Source organism: Neodiprion pinetum, chromosome 6, assembly GCF_021155775.2.
Source record: "Neodiprion pinetum isolate iyNeoPine1 chromosome 6, iyNeoPine1.2, whole genome shotgun sequence".
Classification (NCBI taxonomy): domain Eukaryota; kingdom Metazoa; phylum Arthropoda; class Insecta; order Hymenoptera; family Diprionidae; genus Neodiprion; species Neodiprion pinetum.
Genome location: NC_060237.1, coordinates 9,741,010 through 9,764,239, shown reverse-complemented (window position 1 = coordinate 9,764,239; position 23,230 = coordinate 9,741,010). Strand labels below are relative to the sequence as shown.

At 41.8% G+C, this 23,230-nt stretch overlaps 1 protein-coding gene across 8 annotated transcripts in view; it reads right to left on the bottom strand.

Annotated features, from left to right (window-relative positions):
- Positions 1 to 23,230, bottom strand: part of Scgdelta (sarcoglycan delta) — a 169,735-nt gene that overhangs the window by 14,001 nt on the left and 132,504 nt on the right. For all 8 annotated transcript variants that reach the window (XM_046632617.1, XM_046632621.2, XM_069136898.1 and 5 more), the window contains one exon: positions 202 to 472. In XM_046632617.1, the coding sequence (XP_046488573.1) occupies positions 202 to 472 (271 nt within the window). The remainder of the gene's footprint in view (positions 1 to 201; positions 473 to 23,230) is intronic.

The following is a 23,230-nucleotide window of genomic DNA, read 5'->3' as shown; positions in this document are numbered from 1 at the left end:
GAATCACCGAGCCTATGACTCGCAACATTCTTCCTTGACGTTGCAGGCGTGAAGGAGTGAAAAGCGACCGAAGTTTAATACGAGACGGTTTCAGTTCTATTTTAGAAACTTCTTCCGCGGCGCGTCGCTCCTTCGAGTGGTTCTTATAATTTCTGAATCATAATGGGATAAGAGGAGACAGAGAAACTTGAATGTACTCACCGAGCTAAACTCCATGACTTTTAACAGCCAGAGCGTCAGCGCCATGTTCAGTATCACCATCACCATCAACGACAGCACCAAAGAGTACAAACATCTTTTTCTCCATCCGTATACCCCTAATCTAAACCCGCTACAGTTGGTGGTAGACTCGGTATTCCTCGTACTCGTTCCACCCGACGGACCCGCGACTGCGGAATTCGAAACCGTCTGACGAACGATGTTGTTCGACGTTACGGACTCGCTCGACCAATCCACCTGTCCCCTCGGCATTCTGAAAAATAAGAATGTCTATCGTTAATCGTCGATTGCAGTGAGCATGTTTCGACATTATTTGTTCTTGACGAATCGTTTAAAAATATAGGGTACCTTTACCGATTTGCTTGTTTTTTTTTATTTACGAGGACACGAAGGTGAAGATGGAGTGATTCAAGAATTCGAATAATGGCAGAGCACAGTTTTTGTATGGCAAGGAAAAGGGGGGGAAGAGAGAATTAGAGAATGGACAGTCACAGGGGAAACCCTGACTTATTGACTGTAGCCGCGAGAGAGAGAGAGATTATAAAGCAGCGAGTACGAAGGGGTTCTGGGTGAAAACATGAAGGTGTATAATATGTACTCGTTTGCAAATTAGTGCGGGGTATAGTAATCAGTGTTAAGCTAGAGCGGTGGCAGGTTAAGAAATAGTAGCTAGTTAACGCCAGCGCAGCAGGATGGAAAACTTATGCAAAGCTTAATGCCTGCCGCAAAATGCCTGACATAACTTTCGTCCTAATCCCCGCCTGCCCATAGCAACAGCGCAACTCTGCCTCATCCCCGTCCGGGTTCGTGCACCGATTGTTTTTATTTTCTCATAGCCCACACAGAGGGTGAAATATTCAGCTTAGCCCGCTCGCCGCCGCCCCCGAGGCTGGTAATTATACCCTGTGACCATAAAAAGCTTGGTCGCAAAATTAAAACCTCGAAGATAGATCCTGCAGGAGCGCATCTCCGAGTTGTGGGTGGGAAAAGGAGAAGGGAGATCCGAGGTGGGATAAGGTAACGCTACGGGAACGAAATAGGTTGAGGAAAGCTGCAAGGCGAGGGAGATCCGAGAGAGAGAGAGAGAGAGAGCCAGCCGTCTACCCTTGCGGCACTCTTCGGGAGGCTTCTATTTAATGAAAGCCTTTAATCCAAAGGCTTTTCGGATTCCAGCACGATTCTCGATATCAATTTCTGAGAGGCGGCGGAGGAAAGGAATAGTCAAATAACGCAAGAATGAGCCAGGAGGACGTCTGACGTTCCAAGAATTATTGACCCATATATCGATTCGGTCAGGCGTTCAACGCCGAGGCGGACAGATAGTACCAAAACTAGTACAAGTGTTTTCAGCTCGTAAACCAACTAGGATCTGAAACCTTTTCTCCTGTACGCTTTTACATCAGTAACTTTAATCCTCGCTAGAAACTCTTCGTGTTATAAGTCATAATTCATTCGGCTAATGTTGTTTGCGATTGAGTTCTTTGACGCGCTGGTATATGTGTGTATTGAACCAATTGACTGCGAGACGTACTTCTTCGCCAGGAGTTACTAAGTCAACTAAGTTATCCGAGCGAGCCAACTCAATCTGTGGCCACTTTGCTTGATTAGTTCACCCTAATTCTTATTCTCGTTCTTAGACAGCCGCTTCTTCCGCAGCCTCTTATTGTCCTGCTCTTCAGATGTTTGATATTAAATTCTGTGCTTTTTTTTCGTTTTTTCGTTTTTTTTACAAAAACTTCAGGTGGAAACGAGATCTTGTTTGATCAAACCTGACCAGGGAACCTTAGCACTTGTCAAAAATCGATTTCGAAGTTGTAGGCATTTTTCTCATTTCATCAGTATATCAAAGTCAGGAACAAATAATCGTTGGTGTAGTTCGCGGTGTGTACACATGTTACAACCATTTTTGTCCGCTACTTTCTACCGAATTCAAACCATTACCAGATAAACGGTTTCATTGAATGTCAAGAGAAAGGAGACGCTTGGAAAGTAAAAGCATCGAAACAGTCTTTAAAAGTTCAACTCAGTGAATAAACTTTTACTTTTGACACTCTTCTTTATTTTAGGTTCCTTTTATTGCTTTGAAAATAAAAAAAAATAAGAATTTCTTCGTGCCGTGTATCGTCGGCTGGTTCTTTCTGTCTTTGGACAATAATCTTTCGCATGCTTCAACGAAACGGATCGGTGGTCGTGGTTTGTTCGCTAAATATTTCAGGCTTTGTAGGGTCCGATTCTCCGCCGGACACACCAAGAAACAACCAAAAGATTAGTACCATTGGCGACCTGCTATAACCGCGTGGATACAAATCCGAAAAGCCGTACCGATCCCACGGCTTTGCTCCAGCCTCTCTTCCAAATAATCGGTTATCCCGAGTTTTTTCACCTCATTCACGTCCGCTATCCTTCGCCCTGAAAAAGGCATCCGCTTGCTTTCCAATTCGCTGGCCTACAAGTAGATTCCTTCTCGCTTGATAAGAACGCGGAAAAAACGCCAAACGTAAGATCGATTCGAATTCGGTTTAGGACGATCATCTGTTGCCTTTGAGCTGCGAGTGTCATAGACAGTAACTTGCAGCTTATCGGTTGGTTACTACAGAATACCGCAGGTTTGTGGTACCCTCTGTGTACCAGGGTCGAGAAGCAGGGGGATGGGGATGTAGCTGAGCCACAGAGGCCAAACATAGTTTAACTCGAATTACCGCTAATAGAGTCGTTCGTCATACCAGAACGGCCTCTAACCACTTCTCTTACCGGGCAAATTGCTAGGTAATTTGGGTGAAAAATTGCGAGGATTAGAGTCCAACTGTTCTTCTTAGGTCGACGTAACTGCCCCCTGCGTATTATTCCAATAAACGAAGGTAGTCGGTACACTCCCGTATGTTTGTTCAAATTAGTCACCCCCTTTCGCTGATGGTCATACCCCTGCAGAAGCAGCCTACCTACAGGTGAGCAATTTGCAAGAACTGCGCCGTTTTAGATAATAGGCAGAAATTTTATCAAGTGCCTCTTACAATGTCGAGAGGTTTTTTCGTAATCCCTTAGGTGGTTGAATTACTTCTCAAGTTTATTGTTTCAAGTCTCTCCAAGTCCGCGTTGCGGCATGAGAACGTATTTTAAAATTCGGTAAAACTTAAAAATAACACGCGAGACCTCGCGAAACCTCATGGAACCCTGCGTGAAGTCCCACGAAGGACTTTCAAGTCCATGAGAATATTGTGCGAACTCTTGCTAAGTCTTTCCAAAATTGTTTTAAGTTTGTCGACACCGCGTGAGGTAATCCGAAGTTTAATGGAGATTTCTTTAAATTCAACGTCTGCCATAACTGACGTTGAAAGACATTCAAGTTGGGCTAATCGGAAGTATACGAATGGGGTGATTTCCCATATGAGGCGAGTTTCCTCTGAAGAAATCTTGAGGGTCAGTTTTGATCCGGGGAATTTTCGCTCTTGTAAAACTGGAGAGTGATCGAGCGTACTGTATATTCGGAAAGTGGCTGAAGAGCGAGTCAATCTGCCGGAGGCGAGGCATTAGGGGGTTGCAGATATTTCCCAGGGGGGTGGAAGTCTCCCGGTTCAAACGGTGGTCAGTTATTGGCTGTATGATTCAATCAAAAGATCAAACACCAAGTCCCACGAGCTGCGGAGACCTGTTGAAACGCGAGATTTCCTCCGCCCCCTAACGGCGTTCGTCCTCCCCAAACGAGATACGGACAAAACGACCCTTGAACAATATGCGGCATTATACCGTATAAAAATAAGGTGAAGAATATCGTCTTTCCACCGTTTCGTACAAGTATCCGAGCCACTTCGCCGCGACCCTTTATCCCTCGGGGGCTGCAAATATGGTTTTCCAATCGGAGAACAACAGTTTGCTTTTATTTTCCTACTCCCTCTCTCTTTCTCGCTTTCTTAAATCAATCCCTCATCAATAATGCGAGCACTGTTTTATATTAGAAATGTATACATGATTTATTACGATGTACAAATATGATATATTCGTAAAATTCAACTTCACAGCTGGACCATATAATATAACCTATAACAACTGGCACATTTCTATGTTGCACAAATATCGTTATTCCGTTTTCAATTTTATCATTGTTTTATACAACGAATCGAAAATATAACAATTATCGGCTGATGATTGGAAATTTTAATTACTTCGGGTAGTCGTTCCACTCTCCTAATTAACAATAGCGATTGCTATTGGTCGGTGGTAAAGATTAATTATATGTATGTGATTTTTTCATGCACATAATATTTGACCCCCTCACGTATCTAACGTTAATTTCGTGGGATTATTGATTATAAAGGGAACAGAATAAACTGCATTTCCCGCTGTTTAACCGGAAGTTCCAAAGCATGCTTACTATCTTATCAACCGGAACCGGAGTTTCTTGGTGGTAACGTCGCGGAGGAAAATTTTCTCTATACATGTATGATAAATATCGTTGGTAAAGCCTAACGAATTGTCGAAAATTTGATCGCATTGAAACGGAAATAAACCAGGGAATTTCATTGAGTATCTGGCTCGATCAGACAGGTCCACATAACCTGAAAGCATAAAGTTACCTAAATCGTGACTCAATTCCCTGGAACGTATTTGGATTTCGGAATATATAATATACCGAGGTGGTGGAAACGCGAGTATTAAATCATATCCAATATCATCTCTTCGTGTATCGGATATTCGCGTAGATATATATTATATATTCCAACATAATGTATAATACTTACGCATAAATATGTATGCATGACGTGTGCGCATGTGTGTGTGTGTTTCTGTAGAGAGATAAGGTTGCGACTCAGCCGCCAGGAATCCCGATAGTATTATATATAAAATCGAAAGCTAAACGTGAGGAAAATATTGCGATTTTTCAAGTATGAATATATATTGCGACTTTTTACTTAAAAATATTACACGCACGCCTGTGTGGAAAATGAATTATTATTTGGTTAAAACAGCTTACTTAAATGTCAGAGATTCTTGAATAAAATCCGGGGCTTATTGAATAACTGGTAGTTCCAAATAATGAGCTATAATTTAATTAGCCAAATGGTGGATCGCTTCTTAATCTACCAAACGATCTGTAGTAAATTGAACAATTTAACGAATTCGAAACATATTTTTCACCTTCAATATCATCACACGAATCATGCCGTAATATTTGACTGACGTTTGAAAATTTTCTTTCAAGATAAGACTGCAGTGTTTTTTCCGTTCGGTGCTCATGATCGGATAAACAAATTTCAATTAAAATCAAGAAATCATTCGAGGTATGATCACTTCCGGCTGAAGTATAAAGAGGCATAATCACGGTACACGCAAGTCCGAACAATTAAGCGCAGTGCTTTCGGTTGTTACACATACCTGCAGGATTTAATTGGATGGATTTAATCACACATGGTTACAGACCAGGCACACGGTGTGTATAACTGGGTTGAAATCATTATTCCGAAAAGCGGTTTTGTGGCGTCGTATAGGCGGTGTGGAAAAAAAAATAATAATAATGATATTACTGCAGGGTTAATTGTACCTACTTTGAGTGAGGCGTAACCATGATATTGTGTAATCTCGCATTACCTCACTTGCACCAACCAACCAGCTAGCCAAATGCGTACAAACTTTTGGCTACCGAGTTCAGAGTGCATTACACTCTCACTTTGGCTTCCTACCAAAATCACTCCGAGATATTATCCCCAGATTCCCGGATGTATGCCACGACCTGTTTTGCATATTATATATTAGCTGGTCTGACAATTCATGAGCAACGATTATCGGGTCCGGGTTTGGATGATTCGCGTAAATGCGGAAAATGAAAATGCTCTCGAAAGTCTTTGAGACGCGCTCGGGAAGAACACAGTTTTAAAAGATCTTGAAACCTTCTCCGTTACACCGTAAACATGCAAAACAACACTTCTTTGTTCAATTTCTTAGAAAATATTATTCATAAAATTGTGTCAGCTATACTTCGGTCGTCAAGCCATACTGGAATCGGGAAAGTGAAACTGCAGCGACAATTACATCAGAGCACCAGAACTGCACGAGTATTATTTTGCTGATAGATTTAACGGACAGGCACATTTTAATCGTTAAATGCTCGAAGATTCTATTCGTAAGAAGAAAGGTTTGGCTTTTTGGATGCGTAACCTCTAGGATAGTGTATAATATCGTCGATGCGTTTATAAAGTTTGCGTGTGTAATGTGAGTACGTATAGCTGGGGCGAATCTGTGTGGGGGGATTAACGCTTAAAACTATTATTTTTTAGTAATTTTAACTCAAGCGGTAACTATTGTTATTGTTGTTATCGTTTCATTCGAGTAAAACGCGGGCAGCGCTCATACCGTCTGTGTGCAATCAGAGGGCCATTTAGTTTAACGTGAGCTTTGCTGCTGCAGCTTGTGACAGGTGGCACAGTGCTATTAAGTGAAACTCGTTGTTTTTCGTCTTTCCTTAATCTCCTTAGTAACAAATGACAAGTTGCCCAGACACGAGACCAAAATATAAACTAGAAATTCCAATAACCTCACGAATTAACTATTTACACCGATTATTCAACCGTTCTATTAACATTACTCTGTAAATAATTAATATTAGTAGAGTATTGCTTTGTTCTGCACCTTGTTTAATAGCAAGTCAACCACTATTCATTCATTATTTGGGAAGTACAGGTTGTTGAATACGAAAGTAGGGCCAGAGTCCTTAAAGTTGAAAGATTAGAAACTCCGTTATGTTTTTGTAAATTTGAAGAAATAAACAGAATTCATATTCAGGTATAAACAAGTATAAGAATTTTGCGTTTAACTATAGTGGTTTTTGTGCCAATGCAGATAATAAAATACAAAAATTTTAATTTGTCGAACAGGATAAAAATTGATATGAAAATTTATTTTATTCCCAACTCGACCATAAAGTTAATTTTTTTTACTTCAAAAGCGGGTTGAGATTGGCATATTTTTCCCTAAAACGCATTTGCGGGAAATATGGCCAATTTAAAAGTTCCAATTTTCAAATAAATGTAGCGGCCGGAATTGAGTCGGAAATAAAGTCCTATGTGTAACACGGGAATAAAAGTCGATTTTACTCCCTCGTCACATAATGCTCAATTACAAACGACTTTCACCGTGAAATTGGTACAGCAAATAATTTGACGAATCTCAAAAATAAGAAGAATAAACATGAAAAGAGAAAGAGAACCAGAGCGAGAGAGACGCGACGACGTAGCAGAAACTTGCAGTTGGAACACGACTGAGTATCTCTTAACATGCAGAGAGGAAAGGAGTGAGAGTCGGGTACGTGGCGTATAATCCTTCCGTCTTGTGCACGCGTGTATAGCAGCAGGGTATGGCAAGACAAATCAGTTTAGAGGCTCTCCGAGAGGCTGGCTTGATCACGTTACCGGCTCAACCCCGAAGCTTAAGCTGGGGTGCCCCTCCTCCTCCCCTCCGGGGTCGCAGCGAGACGCCTAGGCGCACGCCGAGGGTGACGGCGTCGATTCCCGGGTCTTTTTTCCTGTACGGTGCTTTCTCGGGAGTCGGAGGGAGGGATCCGGCCGGCGAAGCCAATATTCTTCGTTGCTTTATCTTACTCGAATGGCCCCAACTTTACCCCAGCTCTGTTCCTTATTTCATTTTGTCGTGGGAATTTATGTATTTCATGGGGAAAACGTCGTACGTTCGCATCGTGCGGGGCCCCGGCCTCTTGCAGATAAATGACGCGTCTACAGCGACCTGTTGTTCCATTGAAAGGATCATTCCCATATAGTAGAATATGTATATATATATATAGTATATACCACCGCAGTGATACTAATTTTCCATTGTATATTGCCTGAGATCGTTACCCCTCCATCTCACCCTGCTTTTTTGCCCCTGGACACCCTTAATTTATATCTTTCGATTCATTAAGTCAAGACCGATTCAATTGTATCTTGGCGCTACTTCGTTCGTATTATGGCTCGTTAATTCCGCGGCTCGCGGCCCTCGACTGGCTCGTGATTCTGAAACCCATGAAATTCCTGATTTCGAATAAAGCGCCACCTTTTTCCTTCTTCTATTTTTTCTCTATTCGCTACAATAAAACCAGTTCTCTTCAGTCACGTTTCAACTCCGGGCACTTTATTCTGAGAGAAAAACTTACGTCTGAATATTTTCCCCGCATGTACCTGTAACGATGATATACAGCTGGGGGGCAAATTTGTGCAGTCAAGAACGAAAACTGACACTGCCTACTATCGTATTCACCAGAAATAGATGCATCCATTCGCTGTTTGCTTGTACCGTACGACATTTCGTCATCTGCCAAAGCTGCAAGTGCGAAAACTGCAACCTCGCACTTAAATGTATCCAGGACAGACGTGCGGACGTCTCAATCCCCGACAGACCCTGTCACAAAACCTTGAACGTTATTTAGAAATCGAAGTTCATCCTCGCCTGTTCTCTCGAAATTAATGCTGTAATTTCTTAATAGTTTGCTCTTATGCAGCGGCAAATGCTTCGTTAAAAGTTTCGGTAGGATGACAGAAAAATTATTAAAACTTTTTTTATGTAGGTGTTTATGTCTTTTGCAATAAGATTCTTGAGATATTAAGAGAAACACGGCGTACAACGTTCAATAACGCTGGAAGACAATATCGAATTTATTATAATTAAATACTGAAATTTGCTATCGAAGATGTCACGGGTTCAACAATATTTAATGGAAATATTAAGAAACTGGTGTCGGATCTAAATTTAATGCACTCGATGCTTGACTTTTTTATACATGTCGCTAGCTTTTGAAGTTTTTAATTTTTTCATCAATCTGCCGGAGTAACCAAGTTTGCGGATTTAATTTTTTTTATCAAAATTCTCTTCGCTTTAAGATTTGGTTTTGAAAACTTTCATAATCGAACGTTGGCAGTTGGAGTTGATGACAAGTTAATCAGTATGGAGGAGACACGATTAACTTTTGTCTCGAAAGTTTGGGATTCTCGAAACAATTTTACCCCAAAAATGTCAAGACCTGTGAACTTTTATAGTCCAGCTGTCGCGTGTCTATATTTCTGGCAGTGTGTAGTACCGTGCCAAATGTTGTCAAACGCGATGTGGTATTTGAATGTGGAAATTAATGATCGCGTTAGTGGCCGTCGCGCGTCGGAGAAGTTGGCAAAGGTGCGGCGATCGGCAGGGAAAGGTTTTGGGTAGGAAAAAGAAATATACTTTCTCGTAAAAGCTTATGTCCGTTAAGCGTGTAAACTTGCGGAGGCTTTCGGTGGGCCGACCGCCTTCCCCGCCCCTCGTCGCCCCTCGCGAAACAGGGAAAAAAGCTTCTGACTTCCGGCCCGAGTTTGGGTGAGCAGAGATTGATGTTGGGATCGGTCAATGGTCGTTGTGCCTTCGATGTACCTATGAGGCAACCCGGGGACTGGCGGAATGCGCGGGATGGAGGAAAGGTGGTCCCTGGTGCGGGACCGGCTCTATGGGACGACGCGTAAAGGTGTTGGAGGTTTTCGGGGGCGAGAAGGGGGCAAGGGTCGAGAGTAGGCTGGGTGTATATATTTCAGAGGGTCACTGAAAGCCCTAAGTGGGTTACTCTCGTACCTACTCCATTCGACCGAGCTCTGACTCTCGCCTCCTGATTCTCGACGTCGGGGTGCCAGCCCTGATTTCCTATTTTCGAGTGAAAGAACGCTCCGCGGTAACGCCGAACGCCCAACATTAATCCAACAACGAGGAAAAACCAAGGAGGTTTTTCTCCGGGTCGAGGTTACCGAACCCTCTGCCCTTCTGCCTCACTCGATAACATCACCACCTTCGATGGGCAGAAGCACACGTCCGATCCGATTTCGTTTATGGAAAACAGAGATCGTCGAGTCCAGAGTTCAACAAAAACAGTATGTCGCGAAGACTGATTATTTTATGACGCAAATGCCCTGAACTCTAATTGTAAGTTTTGATGGATTCGAAAAATTCATGGTTCACGTTTATCGTTTAAACATTTTATATAATTAATTAGTGGGCCATATGTAGGTCAGCACATGGATTCATTTTTCAGTAATACCAGTTTGCTGTCGTAATTTTTCTACACGAAGCACTGTTCTCTTCACAATACGTGTGCGAATATCTAAAGAAAAATTTAACGCGGATGATGTCGTCTATTTACTATAGACGCTGAGGAGAATTGAAAAAAACTATATCTATATCGATATTTTGTAAATAGTAAACAAATTGAAAGTAAACAAATTTCCCCACGGGAGCTGAAATGGCATCATACCTTCTGAAAAAAATAGTTGTTTACGGAGTCTAATTGGACTAACGGTGTCCCTTCAAACTTACGAGATCAAATTGATATCCCTGAAAAATGGACCTATGTACTTCCTATGAATAAATTGTGTGAAATGTGTTTCTTACGTTCAAACAGTAAGCGTTGACTGTAAATTTTTCAAAAATTCTAGAACTCATAGGACTCCTGAAAAGAATTGACACTCGTATCGTAAAGTGATCAGTTTTCGTGATGTAATGGCTTCTTCTACCGTTCACATTCTTTAATGCGCTTGATTACGTTTTTTCGAGTCCGATAATTTCCACTCAAAAAGAGTAAAACGTATATGAATCGATGCAATTATTTTCCAAATTCTTAATTTTCACAAGGATTTGTATAGAATTTTACTTGAAATTGAATGAAATTTTTTCACTTGATGTGTTTTCATTCCGCAGTATTTTCACGGTTAGATTCTCACTTTCCGGCAATCAGGAAGCATTAAATTCAGCGATACATAGCACGCAAATTGCCTAACAATTAGTCAGTTTTCCCTAGGGATTTCCCCATAAGTTTCGTTAAATTTGTCAACGGATTAGTGACAAGCGTAGGGTCACAGAGTTTGGTACGTGTTTGGTAGAATTTCCGGGTAGCGTTGGTTGTCAATCCACGACAATTTCAGCCGCTAATTGTGAAAATTAAGGTCAGCATTGAATAATTCACTGGTATCTGCCTCGGGTATCGAACCCGTACCTGCTCCTCCGTTGCAGGGTCATAACGTAATTATGATTGGCGGTTCTAATTCCGTCATCTGAGTAGGCCAGCGGTGAACTTTTGTTACAAGGGATGATCGACGGAGCGAAGAACGAACTGAAAGATTTTGGAATTTATAGTTTTTTTAGAGGAACTAAAGCAGTGTTTGTGCGTGGAATCGACACGAGCGTTAAATTCCGGATCGTGGCATCGTATGAGTTGAAAAAGGGAAAATTAACCGAGGCTGCCGGACGTGAGTCCAATGCAGAAATAAATCCGTCCGTCGATATCTCTTCGGCGCTCGCTCGGATTAGAGTCCACATTTACACCTTTCCCAAAAGCGATCTCATAAATTCACTACCGGTTAGTTGTAAATTTAACCCACGGCTATTAGCCGCCACCCTTGACGGTTGAATCTGATTCAGGCTACGTAACGATCGGATCAGTTTACGTCCTCAATCGTGATCTCCTTCATCTGGAACCCGATGTGCAAAAAGATGTAACACTTCGCAAATATATCCAAAAAGGGTGAACAAGCGCCAGTTTGGTGTTACAGATCTCGAATAGCTGGATTTGCGACATCTGCAGGATCAGGAGTGTGCAATTTGAGGCTATAAGGACAATGGCGTAGGTACGGTGCGATTGATTCGCGAGCTTAGCGCGTGAACATTTGTCACGCACGGTGCACAACCCAGTCTGTAGTATCGAGTTCGGTGTATCTGTTGTTCCACACGAGAGACTCGCTGTTCGGGTTAACAATTTGATTCCCAAGACGCCTCGTCGCCGCCAACGATGATCGTATCGAGTACATCCGTTCAGTTTCGGTTCGTTCTTTGGTGTGCGTAACTCGATAGCTGACGTGGGTAAAACCCACTCACACCCTGGTGCCTGGCTTTTGACGAGATAAAATAGTACCTTCGATCGATGCCGGCGTAGATAAGTATAACAACGTTGGCTTGCCGAAGACCCGGAGGCTACGGATCGAATGAATAAGCTACGACGTGCTAATGAAGAGGTCGGTAAACCGACTCTTAAGTGTAAGCCTTGAAACTTTGCTAATGGAATCGTGCACCTTCCCCCCTCCCCCCTCTCGTAACCGAAATATTAAACGTTCTTATTCGGACCCTGGAATAACAGACGCTGGGTAGATGCTCGGGTCCCTGTATGGTCAATTCATGTTTGTATAATTCTACCGAGACTAGCTCGCGATGCTTCGTTACGACAACAATTTTTTGGAAGCTGGCTCGTAGAATTGTAGACTCAAATTTAGACTCGCAGTATTCTTGGAAGCGTATAACGCGAATTGCACGTCCTTGGAAATCCAATGTTGTCCCCAAAACGCAACGTCTAGATAGAGCAGAGCCGGGGGAAAAGGGCAGTGATCCCTGGACCGCAACCATCGTATAAGCTGACCACTGTGCCGCAGTTCTGCAATCTCCTAATCTTCAATTCATTTAGCATTCCAGCCTTGTTACACGGATTATTGTTATTATCATATTTCTATGCTACTCATTTTATTCATACTGTTTTATAGCTGGCACGAACTCTCGCTTAAATAACAAAGGGATCGGTTACCCACCGCAATTCTCGGGGTGGCTGTTAAGTCGGGTTCAGCTCTGTGTCGCCGAAAGTGCGATCAAAGTATCAAATTTAAGTTTAATCTCAACGTTTTTAATATTCTGAAACCCTGCGAATTCGGTTTCTTCTTCAAACTAACTGATCCATCGAAATGATACGTTATTGTTTAGAAGGCTAACATTGATCAATCTTTGTTTTACAACGTATAACGTATAATCTACTAATCATTCGGTGGAATTGAAGAAACGAAATATTATACTCTTATATCTGAGGCTGCTCAAGTTTTTCTTGTTCCACCACCCGGAGAGTAGCCTTTTTTCATTGTCAGTGATATTTTCTACACTTATTTTTTTCACAAGAATTTTCGCCCTTAACCACGAGGGTGAAACAAGTACGGATCATTAGAGCCCCACGGATTTGCAGCTCACGTAGGGATACGTTCTGCCTACCGGGTGTAATGTGGCAAAACCTTTCGCGGCACATACCAACGAATGTCGGGTAGGTATATTATACTCGTAGAAGGGCACTTCCCGACTTCTTTGCATCAGCTGTTGCAAAATACCGAAAGTTGGGAGGTCCTTGGATTTATCGCAAAACTTGTACGCCTAGTATGTAGGGTATGTGTACATATGCATGCAGATATATATTTGGAGCTAGTGTATGTAAATTCGCGTAAGTTGCCACGCGCAAATGTGGCGCTATTTAGCCTCGTCAAAAGTGACTTACGGTCTGCGCGTATACCTCCACGGTATACTCAGAATTATTTCACTCCATTAATCTAGAGCGTGCTTACGCGTGTCCAGAAGTTAGGTTAAACAGATTATCGTCCAGTTCTCCGGCAGGTCGGCTCTCCCTCCTGCTAGCGTGTACCTTTCTAGGTATAGGTAGGTATGTGCGCAAATTCGAAGAGAATTCTCTCCTACCGTTACCATACTCAGGAAGAGACGGTTAACGTTCTTCCACCTCGGGAAACAACTCATACTCCGACCCTCCGGCTGACCTGCGACTGCCATCCTCATTACTCAAAGACTGCGCACCCTTACCTTTCGCGAGATAGCCGCGTGGATCCCTTATGGGAGGAAAAAAATTTAAATTTCCGTGAAGTTTGAGTAGCGGGAATACGTGGTTGTGATCAGGAGCCAGAACTAATATTGGACTTGATCGAATTTTACCCCTTTTGATAAGCGTTGGTTCGACGATTCTATCCTAGACGTCTTTTTAAGCCATATTGCATTGTAACAGTTGAATTTAGCCGCCAGAGAGACTACGGAACTCAGGATAGGTAGGTCCGTAGGGAGGGGGGCTTTCACCTAAGCGGTGATCGAGAAGTGTCAGCGAGAGACGACAGAGAGAATCGATCGACAAGTGGAAGAGAGAGGACGGAGGAGAATCGATCGAGAAGTGGAAGAGAGAAGAGAGTTTCGAATCGATCGAGCGGGAAGCGGGAGACGACGGATAAGGAGATCGTCAGCAGCGTGCGCTCGCAATAAAGAATTAACAAGAAAGAAGAAAGACAACCGACGAAACAGTAAACGCATTCGGATTCCCGATGGAGGAAAGCCCACCAAGAATGACGGACGAGGGAATACGAATTGGCCGCGCACGGAATTAGGGATCAGAAGAATATCCATAATAACGCTGATGATAAGTTTTATCTACGTTCTGACCTGTCCTAGTTTATTTGTAATTTTTATGAGTATGACTTTTATGAAATTGTTGTCGTCCTAGATGTCCGCCGTCCCCATTTTATTTATACATTTATTTATTCTTTATGTTGATATTTATTCGCGTCTCTTCTTCGATTCTAATTTTAGCAATACATGTCCTTGAATTATACCAACATCCGAAATTTTGTTTAAAATAAAGATAATAAAAAATCATAAAAGGAAATTGTTAACGGAAGCTTTTTCGTTAATTGCGAGGGGCTCCGCAATTGGAGTGAATCACAGTCTACACAAACCGCGAGAACAAAAAGTCCGTTACAGCATGAATATCGGAGGCCGAGAGGCTGACTTGCAATGAGTTACTCTAAATTTACCTTCACTTTGCTAGAACTCATTAATTGGCGAAATTTTAGATGCGTGTGATCGTCTGTACCGGTCAGCCACGTTAGTCCACTTTGCCTTACTAGGATATAATCATACATCTGGACTTTACCGACAGACGGGCCGAAATCATCCTCGAAGACACAACGTCCTCGGGCTAAACTTTCTCTGTGTAGCAGTATGAACAGAGGCAGAGAGAGAGAGAGAGAGAGAGAGAGGGCGAGAGAAGAAGACAGATAAGGGCGAGATTGAGAGTGGGAGACAGAGGATCGTGCAAAGCGTCATCCGAGACGGAACTCAAACATTGGCATAGACTCACACGCAAAGTCAAACCGACTCCGGCGGAGCAACTCTGTAGCAGATACCAGGATGTGCAAGAGCCTGCATGTATAGTTGTATATAGCTGTGTATGTACAAGCTTATATTATCTAGTTACTCAGAAGGCTTACACCCCAAACAAACAGTTGGATAGAGAAGCCTCGAGGCCCGAGGGAGTGAACTAGTTTCTCGCACCCTGCCAATCTGTCGGTGCGTTTGTACGTGCGTATCTTTGGGGTCGAGTGAAACCCCCGTCGTCAAGTTTCCTCTTGCCTGATGAATGTGAGATGTGCGGGTAACTGCGGAAGACAAAGTCCGGATTCTTGGCTCTAGATTTTTCCCACCAGGGTTATCAAAGCGGCTCCAACTATTGGGGTAAACAGCTCGAAGGTTCGTATGTCGCATGACTTGTGCATACGGATCCGGATGCCTGCTGCTCGACAATGCCGACGCGGTTGGTACGTAACACTCGGAGTCTGAAGGTAGGTGGAACACCTCTGCACGGATTTACTACCCTGTAAACTTTCTCAGAACTTCGGTAATGCGCTAATTTGGCAGTTACGGAAACACGTATCTCTACTCCAACCTAATGCTGACATACTAGCGTTACTCGTGAAAAAGTTTGATTATAGGAAATTTAAACTTTCAACATGCGCACTGATTGTACGTCACTATCTCTGATTTTATCAAATCTTATATACTTGTATATCGCACGCGTTACCGGCGCGTTTAATGATTCTCCAACGTACGCTGTTCCTCTATTCCGTAACTCGTCGGAGACACTGGTATAATTTTAGAGGAAGTCCTGATTAGTTTTCTGTACTCGATTGTCTTTTAACGATTTTAATACGACGTCCGAATTCCTTGTTTGTGCTGCTTCAATTAAGCTCCAAGATTATTGTGACTCATTTTTTTGGACACCTGTGTGACGATTTATCATTCTTAAGGTAAATATATATTGAGAAAAAAGAAAAGAAAGAGGAAGAGAGTGAGAAGAAGCTATAGAGAGAAAGAAAGAGAATTCTAAATACGAGCGAAGCATTCGAAGAAGAGAAGTGGTATTTATATTTATATGAAACTGAATTTTGTTAAGTGTACATAACGGAATAAATCCTGATTAGGTAATAATTAACCAATAAAATCTCGACGACAGTTATCGTGAAGAAAATGAAAATTTCCTTAATAAATCGAGTCACACACATCAAATATTTGTAATCGCTCTCCCTTTAATATGTAATATTGTCGATAAGCTCTAATCTCTCATACGTAGATATTTTCATTGTAATTGTCTGAATATTAAATTCTCTTTTTGACACTATTTTAAACTATTTTGTGTATTATTCTTCATTCGTCTATTTTATTTTATTTTCAAGCGTTCATAAAACGTTACATCTATAACTTATTTCACCTTTTCGCAGTAAAAATAAGTAACTTTCGAATATTCCTTACATCACGCTAAATTCTGATAAGTTGTTTGGTCAAAAACTCCACTTTATCACTCTGGATTTATCTTCCGAGTACTTTTTCTGAAAGCGTAGTCAATTTTCCGTTTTGACAGAATAACCATGAATTACAAACGATCGGTTAAACAATCAAGATTGTTCAAAAATAAATACAACCGGTATGAATATGAATTTTTTCAATCGGTTCTTCATCGGAAATGAAGAGACCAAGTCTCAACCGAGTGTGCGTCCATTATTAGTCCCGACCCTAGTTATTATTCTCATAATTCTTATCAACCAATGACAATTGTGAGCAGTTGATAGATCGTTACTGGAATTATTTCGGCCCAAGTATATCTATTGCTAGATAAAAGCGTGGGTTCATTGATCACTGAATATTTCATTACTGCATCGGATATTAGCGTTCGCGGATACGCTGGGAATACCTTCAGGCATTTATTTTCCATACCGTGATTGCGAGCACCTGACTACTTGGTGTCTGATTTACTCAAAGTTAATCGACACTGGTATCGCGGCCACTACTGGGAAACGTTGCAGCATTTGCGAGAGATCTTCCCAGAACCAATACCTTTCAATTGATGTAGCTACTCGATTCGATACGTTTGATCTTTCCCGTAAAAGAACAAACATGCTTAGTTGACAGCATTTAACAGATTCCGATTGTACTTTCGATTCACGTTCCTTTTACCATACATCGCATCAACGGAATTGGAATCTCCCTCTAGAGCGTCGTCGGTATTATTAATTTGGCCAGTTTCTGATTTGATCGTCATCAAATATCGTATACGACGTTTGTTACGATCCGGGATGGTTCGCTTTGTCGTTGGCTCCGAATTAATTTCATTACAAGCATTCGTGTGCAGCCACACGAATGACTGCGATAGTGCTTGTTCCACCTCTCCAGTCATGATCCTTCGCACAGCATTTCTCATCAACGCCATTATCCAATGGTTGGCACTTGGCATGTCGTTTCGTTGTCGTAATTCATCAAATTTAATACACGATAAGTCCGGAATCGTCGGCATCGGATGCTCTCTTTATTTAAAAACGAGTAGCTGATCAAAAACAAATTATAAATCGCCGCACGGAAAAAGGCATGGTTGTTTCTACAATGATTTCGGTATAGCTTACTAAACATGAAGGTGTATAAAATTGGCCAGATCTGGCCTTATACGGATAGATCAAACTGTATGTGGGCATATCGAACAATGTATGGGCAGATGAAACTATACATGGCTGTAGCTAAATATTACTCATACCGATGGAACACAGACGTTCACGTTATAAAACAATATCACGCAATACATTACACATAAGAATTCAACTTACTACAATACATTATAAAAATATACTATATACTTAAAGGATGTCATGGATCAGACTCTGTATAATAAATTAAAAAACAATTTTTCTCGGAAACTGCATTTGGAATATGGATTTGATATTTGAAAGTTGTAATTATAGCGAATCGAAAAAGAAAAATTCAGTTGAATTTCTTTTTATTCTCGATTAATAAACGACAGAGTTTCTTTTCACCAAGGATGACTTTATATGATCTGATTTGAACATATATACCCTGATATTCTCATACATTTCTATATTAAAAAATATTTCATCAGAATATACAAAATTATATGAGGACATACCTGGCTGTATGTAGGTATTAAAACTTCATTTTTTATTGACATTATTGAAATATCAGGTCGTATATGACCGTTTCAGAAGATCTATTGACGAGATAAAAAAGCTATATGTGGGCATATGTGGCCGGATTAGCTGTAAATGCTTAGATTCCATTACCCGATATGGCCTTATGTAACCTGATATGATCATATATTGTCTGATAAATCGATATCAACATTCGATTCCGGTAAAATAGTAAACCAAAAACATTGAGTTCAACAACGGATAGGCTGGAAATGCGTGATGCCTCGAAATACAGCGAACCGGAAAGGAAAAGGCGAAGGGGGAAGGGGGCAGGGGGGCGCGGGACGCGCAATGTGCGAAGCAGACGGTTGTAAGCAGTTGTCTGGCAATTCGTACTAGACGCCGTAACCAAACGCACCGTCTAAAGTAACAAAACTGTTTAAGTAATACCAACTATATTTTCAGGTTGACATAACTAGAATTTCGTTACTAAATTTGTACGGTGTTTCGAACTAGGTATTTTTTTTCCGTGCGTCTTTAAATCCCCTTGTCATTGTTGTCTTCTTCTCTACCGCGAACAATAATTGGGGCACGCTTCTATACCGGGGATCATGCAGCTTCAATATAACTGCAGCAAGTGTACCAAAATCGTCAGTAATCATTTTCACAAATATTTGCACACTTAATTAAACGTGAAGCTTAAATCAGCACAAAGAGTTATTTTTCACCGATTTCCTCATCGACTGAGTATCTGCACGGTGTTGCGGTACAATAAGAAAAGCAATTGCAGAATGGTTAGAATGGTCGTGAATACTTTGACAGAAAGTCTGCAGCCTCTACCAGAACGTGACAAATGGTTAATTAATTATTAATTCGGATATGTCATAATAACGGCTCGTCTAAGGGAAATTGAAATCCCTTTCTCGCTCTCTCTATCCCTATCTGGGGGTGCTGAACGTGCATCGGATCCGCACAGGGTGCATTTGTATTCGTACTGCGGCTGGGCTGATGGTAGAACAGCGAGAAACTGGGCACCCACACAACTCGAGTCCGCGTAGCTGTTCCCAAGCAACTCCGTGACCTGTTTCTTGTTAAATTACTCGACAAATGTGTCTCTATACGTATATTACACATAGTCGTACACATATTTGTATAGTGTACATATGTATAATTACGCGATACACCTGGAACGGATTTAATTAGCTCCGTTCTCCAGCGTCGGAACAATCGTGTTATTCCATTGCAAGATCGCTCTTATTTTCACCGCTGGGCTCGCTTAAGATGACGATTCTCAATTACCTATAGTCCTATACCCTTCCTTCGTATACACGTTAACGTTACCCCGACAATAATAACTTTGTAATATTACGTATAACCGGGTAACGACAAGCCGCGATTAGATCCTTTCCCCCCTTCCCCCCCCCCCCCCCCCCCCCCCCCCCCGATACGTACTCCTTGATACGACTTCGCTTTGGAAAGGGCCAAGCAGATGTAATGCGATAAGAGAAATTAGACGGTTGAATTTTACCCCTGTTTCGTTAACTTCAGTGGTGATCGCGTTCAATCGGAACGACTGTTTCGGCGCTGTCACGATTCTGCGTAAAGTTGTAGAGGCGTGTCAAGTTTGTCTATAAAATTTATAATCTACGCTCGGAGTCAAGGTTCCTGGGCGTTTTCGGGAACAAGCCAAATGCGCAAAGTTTGACTCGCCGAAACGAAAACGCAAACTCGGCACAAAGAGGGTCAAAACCTCCCTGAGAGTGAAAATAAAATTATGCCGATAGACACGTTCGCATTCGCATTCGCATTACGCGGGGGTCGAGCCGGTGACTGACTGAGCCTGGCTTTATGCCACAAGTTAAGGGAAGTAATAAGTTAGGTTTGCGTGGCGTGGCTTTGCTTGGCTTGGCTTGGCTTGGCCTGGCGACCTTATGCAGTGTTACCTATCCGTGTGCCTCGCTGATACGAGAGGGTAACGCCTCACTCGTGTGAATGTTACCTCGAGGAGTAGACTCGACATGCAGGAGAAGCGACGCGCCGAGCTAACTCCAAGTGGTAAACGCAGTTTGGTTCAGCCCCAGGACTCGAACTAAACTTTGTTTGTCACCGGCGTTGCTCTGTTGTCTCTTCGTGCGGTGGCGCCTTATTCTCCTTCGCACCATGAACGACAACCCGTCGCATCGGTTACGTCGTTATTATCGTATCGAACACCTCGAGACACATTTACCGACAAATACGCGCCAGGCATACGAGATCAGCCACGAAATTTCATGACTACTAAATTGTGGAGACGAACTTTGCCAACGAGCGACCAAATTTTCGATTTTCTTCTTTGGTGACGTCGAGAATCCTCATCGTTATTACCACTGTTTACATACCATCATTTCGTCAACTGTTCATGCAAAAGTTAAAGCGGAAAAGTTAATTTTTATGGGCCATCGGATGTATTTTGGACCAGCTTCATATTTGTATCCACAAGCGGCGTCGCAGCGATACGAACGCCTGATATTAGCCACCGTCTAGCTCCAACACGATGTCGCTAAGAAATTTTATTTATTTTTTTTTATATACATAGTAGAAAAGATATTAGCCGAGGTTGGCTGCTGGTGCTGTAGCTGGGGGATGCTGGTCTAGAGCTTGGTGAAAATTGAAACATCTTGTCGACTTTGCTCGATGCCGAAGCTTGAACGGGGTAGTTTTAGCCCTATCTCAACTCGCCACTCCTCTACTCCTGCGATTTTTAGATCGAAAAGTCAAATCCGTTCGTCTGCCGTACACTGTACCCGGATGAAAAAATAGAAATACCGAAGAGATAAATAACGTCCCGCAGTCTCAGTGGCCGACGCTTACCAATTTACGAATCTCTAAAGCAGAAGTGTAGAATATTTTTTAATGATGGTTATAGTTCGTTTACAGTTTATCAACATTGAAAGAATTGTGGGGGAAATTTATTTTTGGTTTGAACGAAAATTATTGGTTGTCCTGACCGTTTGATTACAGTCATCTAGCATCTGGAAACTTTTAATTCCAGTAGCATCCGCTGTGTAAATAGTAATTAAGCAAAGAAAAAAATTCGCGAAAGGTTTTTTTTACTAAAAATCCTGCTAGTAAAATTAAAATCGTTTTGCCCAAACGCTGGCGTTGGAAACGTACGAATGAGACAGTTTCATCGCCGTCTGCAGGGCATACAAATAAAGAGTATTCACCCAGCTCTAAATTAAAAGCGAGGGACTTTCGATGTTTAAACCAAACTCGAGGGGCGTGTGGAACAAATAACCTAAAACGACAAATTTCGTTTCTATACAGACGATGTGTGTATGCGTGTGTTCAAGAGCTCATATCTGAACGGGTATGCTTCAATTAATCGCTAACTCTATTTGTTTACTGGGACGAAAGATCCTGGAGCTGTGCAGGATTCCTTGCCTGTACGAAACAATCCAGACTTCGGATTAATTGAATTACTAATAAGTAATAACTCGGAGCATCAGAGCGGATCTCATTTTTGATTTCATCAATTTTGACTAATTCCACAACGGCGTTGAGGATAATCATTATCGATTTTACTATGTTTAGAACTTGATTCAATCGTAAAATTACCCGAGTTGATGAAAATAGTATTCTACTATCCTCGGAGATATTGTTGGACGTGTTCTTCTGGTTCATTTTTGAAGGCGGAATTTTAATCTGGCTGCAAAAAGTTTTTGGCACATTTAGTTAAAGATAAATTTTGTTTAAGATTAATCATAAGTTCGTTATTATGTATTTTAAATACCACAATTTGAGAACGCGATATGATAAGGATTTCAGATGAGATTCAAAATTTACCTTGAGGTTTGAATTTCATTTCAAGCTTTATTTAAAATTTCTAGGACACGCCATCTCCGGCTTATATTGTACCATATAACTCGTTAAAAATATCTAAAACACATTTCTTTCTGTGATTTTGAACCTAATTCGCAAAGAATTTTTATAAGTTGGCGATTTTTTTATACAATCAGAACAAATATGCATTTAAAGAGAATCGATTTTATTTGAATCTGATATTTGATTGTATTATATCATCATTTTGTACGACTGCGAAAGTTTAATTGCAATAGATTGAAAATTTCGTTTTGAGTAACGAAATTTCTCAAATAAAAATGATATCGAAAAACTGGCTTGTAATTCCGATTGATGATCGAGTTTTCGCAAATCAAAAATCGATTCAAGCCGACGTATCAGATATGCATTAAATATTTCATCAACTTATTTATTTCTCTGCGGCTGTTAGGGAATGAAGTTTTAATTTTTCACTACTTCCACTCCCTCCCGACAGTTTTGATTAAGCAAATTGCTCCTTATCGGTATAAAAAATGAGTATCTGGGTTTGGCGCGCCTCTCGTTTGCGGTATTTGGATGTAGGAGACGACGACGGTAGGGAGTGGCTGCAGCCGGCGATTGTGAAGACCAATTTGTCAGAAACTCTCCTCTCTGGAAGCGCACAATAAAAATGGCAACAAAAGAGACGGAAGTTGTATCGGTGGAGGAAATTCGGGATACAGACTCTTGCGGTAGTCAGTCGGTTGCACGAGGCAGTCGGGATAAAAGTTCATTCTAAAATAAATGCAATTCAACTATCCCTCTCTATTTCCCCCCCCCCCCCCCTGACTCTCTCTCTCCTCTCTCTCTCTCTCTCTCTCTCTCTCTCTCTCTCTCTCTCTCTCTCTCTCTCTCTCTCTCTCGCTCTCTCCCTTCCTACGTTTTGCTATCTGCCCGACGGAATATCTCGTGCTAAATGAAACGGACAAATTCCTACGAGCGGCGGGCGCCCATGAGGGCGATGGACGCTGCGTCCGCGACGCTTTCCTGGACAATGGGCACGGTCCGTCGAAATAAAGGGAACACGTTGTTCGGGAAAAATATTTTTTTTCATCATCGACATCGCCGCGAGACTTGCTGCACGCGTGTCGTTATTCCGAACGAATGAA